This window comes from Platalea leucorodia (assembly GCF_965183815.1).
Source record: "Platalea leucorodia genome assembly, chromosome: Z".
Lineage (NCBI taxonomy): Eukaryota > Metazoa > Chordata > Aves > Pelecaniformes > Threskiornithidae > Platalea > Platalea leucorodia.
The window spans coordinates 52,305,213-52,321,130 of NC_138858.1; the positions used below are offsets into that span (position 1 = coordinate 52,305,213).

General features: G+C 39.0%; 1 protein-coding gene across 1 annotated transcript in view; it reads left to right on the forward strand.

Annotated features, from left to right (window-relative positions):
* Positions 1-14,344: 14,344 nt before the first annotated feature.
* The window catches only part of FBN2 (fibrillin 2), a gene marked incomplete at both ends in the record, with an annotated part of 178,819 nt that continues 177,245 nt past the window's right edge, over positions 14,345-15,918 (forward strand). The window contains 2 exons of the mRNA XM_082335529.1: positions 14,345-14,574; positions 15,505-15,587. Coding sequence (XP_082191655.1) covers positions 14,345-14,574; positions 15,505-15,587 — 313 coding nt within the window. The remainder of the gene's footprint in view (positions 14,575-15,504; positions 15,588-15,918) is intronic.

The following is a 15,918-nucleotide window of genomic DNA, read 5'->3' on the forward strand; positions in this document are numbered from 1 at the left end:
TATCTTTACCTCTTTCTGTGCATGATGAACAGCATCCTAACAATCACTGTGTTTTCAGGTGCCAGAGTTTCTTTACATGTAATTTTAGTAGACTGAGTTCAAACTCTATAAAGTAGGGAATTATGAATTCAAAATACTAAATTTCTAATTCCAATTAGAAATAATGATTCCATATTGTCAGAAAAGATACAGTATTACACAAGGGGAAAACTGAGGAAAAGATTGGATACATGTGTGTTCTTATGTTGTTAGGTAAGCAAGACTGAACTATTTTGTAATAGCTAGTAATTAAATTTGCAGTGGTTAGAAACACGTTTTAATTTTTTACCTTGTTTATATTGCTATTTTACCAATACTATAACAAATGATAATATTAGAGTAACGGGGTGGAGATGTTTCGATTTGAGTCACATTACATCAGCAAATGAAAAAGGCTTTAAACTACTTTTCCTTAACTTACTATAGATTAAATAATTCAACTAACATTAATAAGAGGTAGACCCATGCAATCACACTTGCCAATTTCTGCTCTCAATTTTTCAAAGGTTAAATCTGGAGTAACTTGTGTTGAAGAACACTTTTGTTTTCTAGGCAAAGCAATACATCCATAGCTCATCCACACTGTCTTTTTCCAGTGAATATGAATTAATTGTCTGTTGACTTCTCTCAGCATGTTTTGTACTTTCTTTTTCCTCTCCTTTCTCCGTACCTTGTTTGTATGGACACCGCTGACAAGTCTAAAGGAAAGCAATGAAAGTAAGTTGGATTACCTGGATTTGTGATAGTTTAGCTGAGTAAGGCTCTTGGCTAGTTAAAATTTTTAGTCATTGTAATTTTGATCAGAGTATGTAGAAAGAATTGTAATTTTTTGTGTGTGTGAATGATGATTTAATGGATTTAACAGATTTAACATTTAATGGGAAATACATCCACTTCTAATACCATAAAGTCCAAATTCTGACTGTTTTCTTCTTTATTTAAAACAAATAGTTGAAAGTAAGAGACCGCATTCTGCATGAAAATACTCTTCTACCAAAAGGTCTCATGCAGTCAATATAACCACTGCCATACTACTGATGGTAGATCATTGTAACATCTTTTACTGGAGATCAGTGTAAATTTGATTCAACCTAGCTGTGTTTGAAACTGTGGGCGGTTTGTTTCAGGGTTTTTTAACATTAGCAATTTAGCTACTTCTTGGTGAAGTAAAGCATAAACTCCCTGAAGTTTCAAATTACAGATTTTAGGTACATCACATGTAACAGAATTCAGGAGGTTCTGGTACTGTATTTTTAAAATGCCAGGAAAACCTGGAAATTAAATTAATGACATTTTCCAAAGGAACATGTTACATTGCAGTTACAAAAAGAAAGAAAATAAATTTATTCCCATTTACTCATGTAATGAAATGTTTGAAGAATAAACCTTAAGTTGAGATTCTTCCCAGAAGAATGATAGTATATGAAGTGATATTTTATAATTTTGTTGATACTTTCATACATAGGAAGACGACTGTTTATGCCAAGACATCTATGGATGCAATCCTGTGGAACCTTTTTTACAAATGTGGTTATGTCACTGTTACCTTGAAAACAAATTAATGGGAAAAAAAAGCTGTATTGTTTCTTTATTTCTTGCTACCTTCCAGTTTCTCTATTGAGATACTTTTCTGGATGACTGATACTGTTTATGAAGCACAGAGAGGATCAATCTGCTTTTGCTCAAGTGTGAGTTACAAGCTAGCCGGCAACGAGATGCAAAGGGTGCGGGGGCGGGGGGCAGGCAGGGAGCATACTTTCCTATGAGAAGTATCTAAGATTAGAGCCATGAATTGGTCCCTCGGTACTGGAGAGAGCACAAAGGACTATTTTAAAATGGGTGTCTAACTTTGAAGCCACATAGCTAAATTTATGATAGAAATTTGTATTGCGTACTGTCCTTAAAGTATCTTCCATTACTGAAGTTCACTTATAGACTAAATTAACTTCTCAGTAACAATGGTAAGCTCTCTTTCCCAATGTTAATTTCCTAATTCTGTGGTCAAAATGGGACAAAAGAATTTGATGTTATATTGATGCAGTTGAGAATATGTTGAAATAGCAAATACACAAGTGCCAAATGTTCTAGACTTGAGAATAATTTGCTGCCTGTCAAGAGAGTTGGCTGTAGGAAGCAGTCAGGCATCACCTTACAGCCTTAAGATTGTTCAAAAAAAAAAAAAAAAATCTGAATCTGACTTGGGGAATGATTGGTGAACATGAATCTCAAAATTTCTGAGATTAAGGTATCTGAGATAAGATAAGATAAAATGCACTCTTTAGCCCTCCTTTATTTAAAAACCTCAAAACTGTTTCTGGGTTTCTTATTTTTCATGCTCTGTTCTTCATCCATAGATTATCACCTTTCCAAAGAACTGAAGCTATAGTCTTCTTTTTGGTTCTAGTCTCCTCATGTAATCTAAGTCTTTGTCCTCTAAATTGAATCCTAGCCTGTTTCTATGATTTGTTGTCTTGGAATTCAGACTGTTAGTGCAAGGTCTTCAAAGATAAAATAAAACTTAGCTTCATGTTTTTCCCACCACCTTTCTCTAACTATTTTTAGGACTGCCTAACTATATTTAGGATTGCCACCCTGCCTGTCATTCAGGCCCATACTTTCACCATCATTTGCAATTTGCATCATTTGCACTGCATATGATGTTCCATCTGTATGACTAAAAGTCTTGTTCTGTCTGTCACCTCACATGCCAGTGATGACCACTCTTTGGCTAGTGCTTTGAATGCAATATATATCCGGATTGCTAATACAAAGATAAATTTCTTCCATTGTTTCACTGATTCCACATCCTTATTATATCAGATATAGATTATGTGATCTTAATTTCTAAGGCTCTTGCAGTCACTCCTCTTTGGGATCAAGAGACTGACTGTTGTTTGGCCTGTGGAACAAACCTTCATAGACAAGCATGCTTAAAAACTATATATATTTCTGCATCTTTCTTGCTCTTTTTCCCCTTTGGAAAAATAAATCCTGAAGCTATCTGTGAGACACCCTTTTTTCCCCCTCATTCATATCTCTCTCTCTTTTTTACTAAATAGCTATGCCACATGCATGATGAATCCACCTGTCAAGCTTACCAATATTTCTTCTGTGCAGTCGCTCCTAGATAATTCCTGCCTCTTTTATATTGTTCATAATATTTTGCTATCAAGAAACTTTAATTCATGTGCTTATCCCATCCTTGTAGAAAGAGTCCCGATCCATTAATAAAGTCCCTAGATGTCACTGTACTAATATAAAAAACAGTAAAAATTGTAAATAGCAGAATTGTTTTACAATTAAGATGATCTTGAATGACACTCAACTCGGGTAACTTGATAAACAGATATCAGTCAGAGGAGAAAAAAAGATGTTTTGTAAATTGTTGAACTTCAAGAATATTACATAGAGGTTGTGTTCCTTCTGCCTTTGGCATTATCTGGCTAAAAAGAAGATTCTAGAAAACACTTCCACAACAGCATTGTTTCAATAAATATAAGTGAACTGCAACATAATAAAAAGGTATTTTATAACTCAGAGTGCATTAGACTATAACGACAAAGAGGATCTGCTGTGTGAGTAGGTGTCCATCCTGACCCCAACCACATTCTAAGTGGCCTCAACTATCCTCATGGGTTCAAGTACAAATTTTGTTTGACTGTTAGTTAAAGACCACTTCTGTTTGGCAACAGACCCTTGTGAGTCCCTTGAGCTGTGATTTAAGAGAAGTTTTATTACACTGTGTTTACAAACAGGAATCATATTACCAGCTGTTGAAGCGTAGCCATCACTGGTGAGATCCAGTACACAGCATGGAAGGATGAATGTTTTGAACAAAGAAACTGTGTTGAAACCTGCCTTCTTTCAAAACTGGACTGTGATGTGCTAAGGTGACTTTTCAGCCTGAACAGTTTATAACAGGTTTGTCCAAACCAGCATATTCTGCCCTTCTATTATTCTAGTCATTCCCATGTCTCGCTTGGTCTATGAATTTTCTCAGACTGAGAAGATGGATACTGGATGTTTGCTACTGTCACATTCACATATATTTTCCGCTGCTGAAAGTCGCTTTAAGGTCTGTGCCAATGGAAAACAGTGGAGAATGTGGCTTGGTTTTAGCTGCTGGTCTGAAAAGCTCTATCATGGTAATCTTATAAGTCTTTGCTCTTATTCTGTGCAAAGTACTTTCTAGGCTAAGGTAAGTATTATCACATTTTCTTTGTTTGGTTTTCTTAGCTCTAACTGGGAAGTTGATACCAAGTGCTTCTAAAAAATATTTACATTTTACATATATAAAGCATTATTGTATATTTGCACATACATAAAAATATAAATATGCTTTCTTCCTAAGCAAAGGAGAACATCTAAGAAAATAAAGCTGTTCATGTTTTTGTGTCTGCATGTTGAAAAAAAATCTGAGGCCCAAAATATATATCATAGATATGATGCTTGAATTGGCAAACACAGGTTTTTGATTTTAAAATGTCAATGTCAGGTTAAAAACAGAGTATCTGGTCAAAGAGATCTATGGCTATTTTTCTATAAATGCAAAACACATACGCAATCTGTGAAAAGTTCTTCCGTAGGCTGAAGGGGAAAGGGGTGTAACTAGCATTTCCTTTTCAGTCTGAAAATTTACAGGAATGCAACAGCACATCTGTATGGAATTAGCATGGCTTCTCTCCCTAATACATTGAGATTCATATGACTGCAAACCTAGAGTCTATAATCGTGAGTCCAGATTTGTTTTACCTAATAAAAACACCAGGATTGATTGTACCTTAGGGTCTAATATTTAAAAAGACTAAAATTGTATTTTTAAGAAAGTAAAAATAAAAGCAGACAGTTTCATAGTATTTTTAAGCTCTTGCATCTTTAGATATCTTTAGATATCTGTTTTCTTAAACATCTGTGTGTAGCAGGCTATATACCAAACCATGTACCTATATTTGCAGGCACTACAGCTGGATTTGAGACCATCAGTATACTCAGAAAAATCCTTCTTTTTGGAAAGCCACATTACAAACATTTCTGCTGACTGCCAGTTTTCATATGGAATTTGCACTGGTGTATGACCTATTCTTTTTCCTTCCATTAGTCCATATGAAGGGCATGCTGTATAGTACATGCCATAATTACAGTATGCTGGCATAGGGCTGCTGAAATAAGTTAATACAAAGTTTGAATTGTTCTAGTATATGTAGTGCCATCACAGATTTTTGAAGCATTCCATAATGATAATATATATTATATATACATAATATTCTATATAATATTCTATATTAGACTTTTATAATAGAATATGTAATTGATATTTATTTCTCTATGTGTTTTGAGCACGAACCTTTTTTAAATCTCCTGAATAATGATCAGAGTTTCATACATCAAGATTATGCTGATTTGAACCTTACATAAATCTGGCACCCATCTGTTTCAATTTGCAGTCGAGTGAATATTACCAGCTCTGCTTTTCATAGATATGTGCCTATATAAAGGAACTGCCACGATAGTAATTAAGTAACTTAATATTCACATGTATCTTATAGCATGCAACAAATAAAAGTCTACCTGTATTTGTATTCCATAAGACTTTTAATTTGGTAAAAATAAAGTTTGGTTCTAGTATGCAAAAATAATGATCTCATGTCCATCAGAGAGGAAGAACACAAAACAAACACAAGAGAAAATTGTTGTTTATAAATTTCTTGTTAAGAATTATTTTCATTTAGTTAAAGCTACTGCTTAGTTTGTGGCTTATCTGAGATTCTTGGGACTGCTGTCAAGATTGCTTTACTTTTGTGATTCCACAGATGAAGTAAAACATTTAATAAAAAGAGAGAACATAGGATTTAAGCAGTGATACAGCCAGAGTAACAGTCAGTACAAAATTGCATCATTTACATGAATGGTGGGAATTCAGGTGAACTGAAACTTGGCTGCAACTCTTAAATACTCACACAATTCATCCTTGTTGTCTTTAGTTAAAACTTTATCTTCATGTGGGCATGCAGAAGCACTGAAATGTGGAACAGATCATGTTAAACACAATCTCTAGTTTTTCGGATTCCTAATTTGTGGTGCAACACTTACGTGCTTGTAGCAGCAACTCCTAGAACTTCACCACTGGTTTAGACAAAGAAAACTGCCTCAGTGCAGAAAGTAACTGTGGAGATGTTAACATACTGCATAATAAATATTACGTATGCTTTTAGATAGATGAATAGCTAGAGGAATGTGTATTTGAACATGTCATCTCAGTGAGATTTAGGATACTTGAATCTTATCTTTTTAAAGATGTTGTTGAAGAGAAGCTGAGTCAGAAAATAATGCCTAAAGGAACCTATAAAAGAACAACTATTTTAAATCATACAGCCATAAAATTATCAATGTATTTAAAGAATTAAAACCATGTAGTCCAGGATTTAATGCCAGATGAAACTTCTCTTGAATAACTGAGCCCTTTTATGTGCTCCACCTACAGACTCCCTGGGGTAGAGTTTCTAGAATGAAGACAAATGAAAATAATTATAACTATAGACATTTTCCTGGAATCTTGGAAGTACTGCAGCAGCTATATGCTTTTTTTTCATAGACAAAACAGAATATCAAGAACCTCTGTTGTGTTTTATATTAATTAACTTGACTCATTTTAAAATAGACACTGAGGTGTTTGAGCTCTATGAAGGGATAACTTCAACCTCCTGTTTCATCTAAGACATATATACAGATCTTATTTCTATTGCTAACTCTTGCACATAAAATCTGGTTAACCTTTTCTCCATCCAGAAAAAAAAAAGAGTGAGTGCTTAATTTTTGTTTTTTTCCTCCCTTGACTCCTTCCCCTGATGACAGATTTTGGAGTTTAAAGTAGGATTTCATTTCTGGCAGCTGAGATGTCTAAATTAGGAACATTTCAGTTTTGTTTTTTCTCACTTAAAAAAAAAGAAAAATCAGTATAGAGTGGTCCACTCTACCTCTCCCATGCTAATAAACAAAATCCCCAAATAATACACGGTGTTACAGGCAAAATAGTCAAATCAGTCCTGGAAGGATGTGCTAAGATATTCTGCCTTGTTTACATTTTCATACGTATCATAAAGGTAAAGTAGCTGCCACTTTAAAGTTATGACTAATTTTCTCAAGAATCAGACATTCGAAACGAGGTTATCTTTTTGTAGCTGAAGTTCTGTAGCATTGAAAGGTTTTTTGTTTCATTGTATGGAACAGTTCTCTTACAACATGTTTCAGTACTGTGATGGCTTTTTTGCTTTTTTGAAATTGTTGTCTTATGTCTTAAGTATCTTCCTGTTTTTATTTTATAAGCCCCGCTTAATGGTTTCATTTCTTCTTTTCAATATGCCTCAGTTAATGGATACTATTTTTTTTCATCTGCAGTGAAAGCATTACTGTGAAACCACTGCTAAAATAATTATGAATTTTATAAACAATAAACATGCAACTCTGCGGGATGATTGATCTATATGACTTTATGTTGAGGGACAATATCCAAGGTCCTAACTGTCGAGCGACTAATAAGTGAATTAGTCAAAAATCACAGAATCGTAGAATGTTTTGGGATGGAAGGACCTTTAAAGGTCATCTAGTCCAACCCCCTGCAATTGGCAGGGACATCTTCAACTAGATCAGGTTGCTCAGAGCCCCATCCAGCCTGTCCTTGAATGTTTCCAAGGATGGGGCATTTACCACCTCTCAACCCGTTCCAGTGTTTCACCACCCTCATCCTGAAAAATTTTTTCCTTGTGTAAAAAAAAAATATGAATCAGAATTGCTTCTTAAATGGTTGTAATATCCTTTCTATGCATTGAAATTTTACAGATGAGCACAGACATGGCAGAGATCATAACTATTTACTTATTTCTTTTTTATTGAGAATAAATTTAGAGTTGGAATAAATTAGTTTCCTCTCTTTCTGCTTGCTACATTTATTTGTTTTTTACCAAATTATGGGCACATACGAAATCAGCATATACGTTTAAAGAGAGGAAAAAGGAAGTTAGGCCAACTAATCTAATTTCCTGGCCTGAAATAATGCTGAAAAAGAAATAATTCAAGTTCCCATGTGAAAACAAGAACATCAAAAACAACCAAGAGAGACTTGTCAAAAGCAGGCAAGACATGGGCAGATAAAAGGGCAGATAGATAGAAAAAAATAATAGATGTTGTGTACCTGATTTTAGTAGCTCAGCTACATCAGTAGTGTTTTGAAAAATAAAAGCACCCTGTAGTCTATAAACATTATTGATTTTGGGTTGTAAGATAAATTAATTACTCCATCCTCTCTGATCATCTTGGGCACAGCCTCAGCTAGAGAATTGTCTTAAGCTTTGAGCACCTCACTTGAAGAAGGAGGTTGGCCCAGTAGAATGAATCAAGGCAACAAGAATGAGTGAGGATCTGGAAAGCCTGAAAAAAGACACATGCTTGTTTAGTCAGAGAAGAACAAAAAAAGGACAAAATTATATTCTTCAAACATGAAGCATGTAAGAAGATGCTGAAAATAACAAGTGAATTCAGGGGAGGTGTTTAAAATGCAGAAAGTAGGATTCCTATTGGATGTTTGGAAAACTTTTTTGTGGTAAATCAATGTCATCTGTAGCAGATCACCTGCAGCCCTGCAGAGTTCCTGTACTTGAGGCACAGGTTAGATGATCAATTTGTAGGATACAGGTTGTAGTTGGAGTTTTTTTTGTTTTACAGCAGAGAGGATTAATCAGATGACTTTCCAAGGTCTTTTCCAGAAACACTTTCTAAATGCTTATGTAGTGAAGATACCAGAGAAAGATACCAAATGAAGATTTGGCCCTGACTGAAAAGGTGAAGATAGGGAGCATGCATTAGATCCAGTGGGGCAGAGGAAACAGCTGAAAAGAGTCAGAGAGAGTGAGCTTCTACAGTTAGAGATATTTCTGTCAGCAGTAATCTCAACCAGGTAAAGTAAGGTAATCTCAACCATATAAGGTAAGGCCAGAAAGGAAGAGGCAGCAATACATAAGGTGCAAAAGCAGACCCACGGAATCAGTTTTTTCTCTGGTTAGACATTACAGCTTGAACGTGTACTTCTGGGGAGAGAGAGAATGTAGCAAAGGATGATATGGAAGTTACAAAACTGAGCAACAGAAAGTTTATAAGATTTGGATTGTTTGTTGTTGTTTTTTTTTTTTATAGAGGAAGAGGAGGACTCACTTAAGAGGAGAAGCCCAAAACCTCAATTTTTACAATGTTTATTTTAAAACAACAACTAAACATTCACAGGAAGATGTCAGAGAGACAGGATGACATGTTAGACTGCTGAAGGAAAACAGCTTCTCAGAAATGAGTGGTGTTTATGAGTCATCAGCATACAGATAGGAGTTCACTCAGATGCCTCGGTTCTTACAGAACCCAAGTTCCACTCTGTCCTGTTTTCCACAGGATTTAGTATGGGGGAGCCCAGGGTCTGCTGGGAATCAACAGGTATTTTGTAATTTGCTTTATTAAAAGTGGAACAAAAAGAGCAAAGTTCAAACTGCACTTCACAGGCATTCCATTCAACATGTTTATAACCTCATAATTTAACATTTTCCAATATTTTCCTATTTCTCAGTGTGCTCTGTCACATTTTTAAAAATGTTTATGTTTGGAATGGTCCAAGTAGTGGTGGTAAGAAGTCAGGTGAGAGCACTTGCCCACTTGTCACAATAAGGTCTACCAAATTAATATCAAAAAGATGCATATGTTTAACAAGTAAGGAACTTGTTTTTAGAGATCAAGTCAGTTGTATAGGTGGAACTTGAGATGTAACTAGAGAAGGAGAAAGAAGAAGCAAAATATTTACACATGCTTGAATGACTAGATTTTTTTAGTTTATTCTGGTTCCTTCCAGACATTTTTTATCATTTGAACCACTTTTTATCTAGAATAAACCCAGACCATCTTGAAAGAATTATTAAAGCGCTTTTTCTGTGGAGGAAGCAGGAGATATTGCTCATAATGTCCAAAACCTGAATGCTTCCTATTGTACTTGGTATGGCCAGGCACTCAGATACATCCCTTTCTACCAGTATAACCATGTGGAAGGACCAGCAAACCGCATCCTGTACCTGTGTATAGCCAAGTGCTTAAATCTGTGAGCTGGTGACTCTATACCACACCATATGCTAAAACTGTGTCTGGCACTTAGCACTGAAAAGATAGGGCCATGCTCCTGAAATGTACAGAAACATAAGTTCACACATTTGTAATTATATCATTTTTACTATAGTGTCTTAGCCATGAAACAAAACAAAACAAAAAATAAAACAAAACCCCCAAAACAAACAAAAAAAACTTCATCATACTGAAAAACCCTTTAAGACAAGTATATTCTTTTATATCAAGTATATGTTGTCATTTTTGTGACTTACTTACACTTTCAATCTATGGCCTTGGGCAAACAGATGGGCCCAATACTGCCAGTCTCTTTCATTAACTTTAAGAGAAAACTTTTCCTTTGACAGGACCAGTCTACAATAGATTCAACTCCTCTTAATACTGTGGAATAAAAATAACATGACAGCAATTTGGATAGCAGCATTAAGAAGAAAAAAATTGTTTTTTTTTAATCCTGACATTCTCTTGTCATTTGTACTTTTTAATACCTGTACTGATCTACGCATCCACCATTGGGTGCTTTTAATGATTCAGGGTAATGAACAGCTGAGAATGTTTTTAATTGACAATCAAATGTGGCCTTCAAGAGACATAATTTTTGGGACTAAAAGTAATGATTCACATCCAAGAAGTCTAGTTTAATTGGATCCTGCTTTAGCAAAGCGATAGCCCACATTTTTACTTTGTTTGCAAATGCCAAAATAGTAGGAGTGATTTTACTTAAAAATAACTCCCACCCTTGTTTGGGAAGAAAAAGTCAACCATATGGGAAAAATGTGGACTCAAAAATAATCCGCATTATGAGTTTTTCTCTGGGAATATTTTCTGTATGTAAATGTACACTTATGTGTTTCCTGAACATCCACTATATATAACATTTTGAACTATTTTTATCAGAACTGGTCAGACTTGAAATGGAAGTTCAGCTAGGGCAAAGAAGACATCATTCATTCTTCTGCATCAGTCACATGATGTCAATATATCATGGCATCCCCCGTGAAAGAAGCTATTCTATCTTACAACAGATAGGAAATAGGATGGGAGGGAACCTCTGGGATCATTGAATTCAAATGTTTCTTAAGAGTTGGGAGACACAGCCTACAACACCTTTCCTAAGGAAGTCTAGTTTTATCCCAAAACTACTTAGAGTTTTAGGTTCTACTTTTTCTAATGCAGAGCTGTATTACTGTCTCTTATCTAAGAAACTCTTCTAATTGTGCACTAATTTGAATTATCATCACTTTATACTTTTTTTTTTCTCCCATTATTTTCCTTCACTATTTTTTTAAGAGAACTGCTGTTAGCTAAAGAACCCAAACCCTTTAGCAGTGGTTTTCTCCCCTTGACCATACTAGTGGCTTTTATGTGCCGCTCTTCCAATTTTAAAACATCTTTTTCTAACATGAATGATCAGAACATAATCATCATTTTAGATGATGTCTGATCAGTGTCTTGTACCCATAAAAAGTATTAATGCTTCCCTTTCTAACAAAGACAGTTTTGTATGCATATTTACATGGACCATTTATAGCACAATCTTATCAGAATTAAGACTCCTTGCTATGGAATGTTTTGTAGTTTTGTGTGCTAGTTCCTTTCAAAATTCTAGAAAGGTGTTACCTACTCCTCTTCTGGTTTGAGTTCAAGGGGGTCTCTGAGCTTTAGAAATCACTTTATAAATCACTGGTAGCTGCTGACCATTTGCTTTTTTTCCTGTGCTCAATATCAAAGTAAAAAAAAAAACAAAAACCCAAACAATCAGAAGTATATATATCTTGGATTTGAACCATAACCTTTCCCTCCTAATTTCTAGCCCAACGCTGCTGTGCAACTGTTTCACATTTTTTGTTGTTTGTTTCACTGGTCTTTTTTTTCCTTAGGATTTTCTTGTGTTGTCCTTTTCAAGATGTAGCTCTGTTTAACTTCTGGGACTTACTTCTTTATCTCTGTGCTTCCTGATATCCAAGGCCCTAAGCTTATCTCAGATCAGTTCTTTCCTTTTTATTCTTTGTAGCCTGCCTGCTTATTCTTTGCATTTTTCTTGAGATAGTTATGCACCCAAACAGGCATGGAATCCTTCTCTCTCCCTGGCTTTGTTAGGCGCATCTCATTCATGGCAGGTTTAAGAGCTTCTGTTTTGAAGAAATTCCAAGCCTCACCCACACTCATGAGGTTCCTGAACTCTTCTACCCAGTTGCCTTCATTAAATAGTACCTTCATTAAATACTTCCCTTAATTTCTCAAGGTTTTACCTTTAAAGATTCAGATGCTCCCATGCAAAATTACTTTTGCTAACCTTCCAAATTTGAACAAAATTAGCTCCGGATCAGTCAGAATATAGATCTGTAAGTGGAGCCTCTATTAGAGACACTGGATCATCAAAGTAGGGCAGTGACTTGGATAAGGGAATGGCTTCGTGACCTCTTAGCTAGTGGGTTTTATTTCAGAGATAACAAAACACGGCTCCTGCTTCTCATTCCAGGATTAGATGTGATAGATAATATGCACATGGAGCTAAAAGAAGCTGCTACATGGTTTTTTTTGTTCTAAAAGACAAAAAAAAAACAACTTTCCTGGTTGCCACAGTATGGCATGGTATGTATGGTGAGGTGCTCGACCGTATAGCTGTAATTCAAGGCGATAAATCTTAGATGACAAAAGCAGATTGTGTCCTGTTGTTATCAGAATGACCCACAGGGAGCACTAGGGGACTATCAGCAGGGACACACCATTTGCTTTTGTTTGCTTTTTTCTGGTGGCTAACTATTCAGCACATCTAGGTAAACGCATGGTTTTGGCCTTAAAAAGTAAGTACAAAATTAGCCAAGCTGGTGGGGTTTTTTTTGTTTGTTTGTTTTTTCTTTTTTCTGTTGTTCATTTACTTTAAGACACTTATGCAGAGAGAAACAGCATAAGAGAAAACAAGTAAAACTTTAAGGTGTGAACCTGCCAAAACTACTCTTGAAGGCAACGACAAACTAATGCAGTTCCAAGTCTCTTAGCTCTTGGCATTTTTCAAGTATTTCGAAGAAATTTGTCGACGTGCTGACAAAAAGACCGATAGACGAGGCTGAACCGATACAGGAAGGGAACGAGTTCCCGCTTCGGACGCCCCTGCTCGGCACCGGGTGGGTGCGGGCAGTGCGGGCACGGTCCCTCCAGAGGCTTCACCCTGCCGGGCCGGGCCTCATCCTGCAGCTTCGACCTGGACCTTTCTTTTGAACCCCAGGCGCTTTTCTATGGAGGGGTTTCACTTGTAACTCTCTCCGCAACGGCGGGGCCGTATACATTTCACGGTACAGTTCCCAGAGGTTTGGGAGAGGAGGGGGCGCCGAAGGAAAGCGCAGAATTCCCCTTTGGGGCCAGCCCTACCTGCACCGCTCTCCCTCCATGTGCTCCGCGCCCCCGCAGCCCCCGGCAGCCGCCCGCCCCCTCGCTCCCCTCCCCCGCCGCCTCCGCTTCCCGGCCCCCGCCGCAGCCCCACGTGTGCGGCGGCAGCGGCGCCCGCTCCGCTCCCCTTGGCCCGGCCGAGGGCGGAGGCACTGCCGCATCGTCCCGCACCATCACCCTCCCGCACCATCATCATCGTCCCGCATCCCTCGCCCCGCGCCCGCGGAGCCGCTCGCCCCCTCCCCCCGGGGCCGCCGCCGCACCGGCGGAGGCGGGGCCGGTGCCTGCCGACCTCTCCCGCACCGCCAGCCAGCTGTAAAACCGCCCCTCGGGCTTGGCAGGGGTGTTTGCTCTCCTCGCAGTCCATCTGGGCACGTTTCTTTGGACGCGGTTGTTGTTAATTATTATCTTGTTCTTGTTTTTTCTAGGGAAATTCAACGTGGTTCCGTTGGATTTCCTTTTTCGGAGGGGGGAAAGAAAAGCCTAACCAACTCAAGGTTCCCCCCCCCCCCTTTTTTCCCCTCTCTTTGGAGAGAGAGGAGGGGGGGATGCAACGTGGACCCCGCTGTTGGTATCACCGCGTCCCGCTGACGGCTGCGGCGGCAGGGCAGGCTGGGGAGGAGAGAAGAAAGAGTTTCCGCGGCTGAAGCCTTCCCCCGACGAGGAGCGGAGCCGTGCCCGCTGCCGGCGGTGCGGGACAGGCACACCTCTCCCCGGCTCCCCGCCCGCCGCCGCCTCCGCCGTTTCCCACCAGGGCAGCCGCAGGATGGGGAGACGGCGGTGGCTCTGGCTGCCGCCCTGCTGCCTGTGGCTGGGCTGCCTGGCGCTCTGGGCGCAGGGAGCAGCCGGGCAACAAAAGCCGCCGCCGGCGGTTCGCCCTGCGGGAGGAGCGGGCGGCATCTCCCCCGCCGCCGCGTACCGGGAGGACGGGGCCAGCAGCGCCGCCGCCGCCGCCGGCCGGGTCCGCAGGCGAGGACAGCAGGACGCGCTCCGCGGGTAGGGACGCGCTCCGCGGGTAGGGACGCGCCGCGCCGCGCTCGGGCCTCTGCCTTCCGCAGCCTGAAACCCCTTCCCCGCGGCCGGCTGCCGCCTGGCCCCGCCGGGCCGTCCTCCTCCTCCTCTTCTCCTCCTCCTCCTCCTCCGCCGGCCAGCGCCGGGCGAGCAGCCCCCGCCCGGCAGCCGCCCCCCCGCCTCAGGGCCGAACCTGCGGTCTTCATTTTTGCTTTCGGCACATCTCGCCCTCCGGCCCCTTTGTATGACTGAGGAACTGTGATTAATTGAACTTGATGTTTTGTCCTCGGCTGTGAAATACGGTCTTTTAATTAGTGCGATTGTATTAAAAGCAGACATTGTGCGGGGCTACGTTGCAACTAACAGATGTACCCCATCGGGCTTTTTATTCAAGCATGTTACAATATTGAGATACTTTGACATTCACTTTACTTTGGCTTCCCCTGAGACGCTATGCAAAACCTGTTTTTTCTAATGCTTTGGGGAGTTCTTGGTAATTTGAATTAGTTTATTAATGTTTGTGACCAGTCACCCCTTCTGTCTTGTGTCAGACGGCAGCATGAAGCCAATTTTTGTAGGAAGACTCCGAAGACTGTATGTGAATGCAGAGCCAAACTTGTCCCTTGTATGTCCTCAATGGTTCCACCAGGGATGAATGTGACATGCTGTTGCCTAGTCTGCCTCTCCTCTTTGTACTAACCAGTTGAACTAATACAAAATAAAATGGCTTGGAACGCCTTACAATGGAGGAAAATTTTGTTCCTTTGGGGAGGATTTTTTGTAGACATCTTTGCTCTACCCTTTTTTTTGTTTCATGCGGCAGGTTTCTTCCCTTGTGTGTACATAAAACTTTGGATTCTATTTACACTCATTTATATTTTTGTATATACATTTATTTTTTTGTCTGTGTGACAGGCCAAATGTGTGTGGCTCTAGATTCCATTCGTACTGTTGCCCTGGATGGAAAACGCTCCCTGGAGGAAATCAGTGCATTGTTCGTAAGTGTCTGACTTCAAGTTTTTACTGCCCTAGGGGTAATAATAAAAATAAATATTCTTTTGTGAGTTACTGCTCCATTCAGTATGAGAAAAGATAATTCAGTTCTGTCTTTTGCCTTATTTTTAAAAAAAAGAAAAAGAAAACAATGATGGATTTACAGGTCCACGCTTCTTGTAATCAAAAGATTAGCAAATTGCTGTATGTTCTTTGCTGTGTTCTTAAGAGGCATGTGTCCACTTAGTTTTTGAAAAAGAAGAACATGACAACAAAGGAAAAAGGAAAATACCTTCCATAAATCAAATAATCAGCTGTCGTAACAGGAAAAAAAAA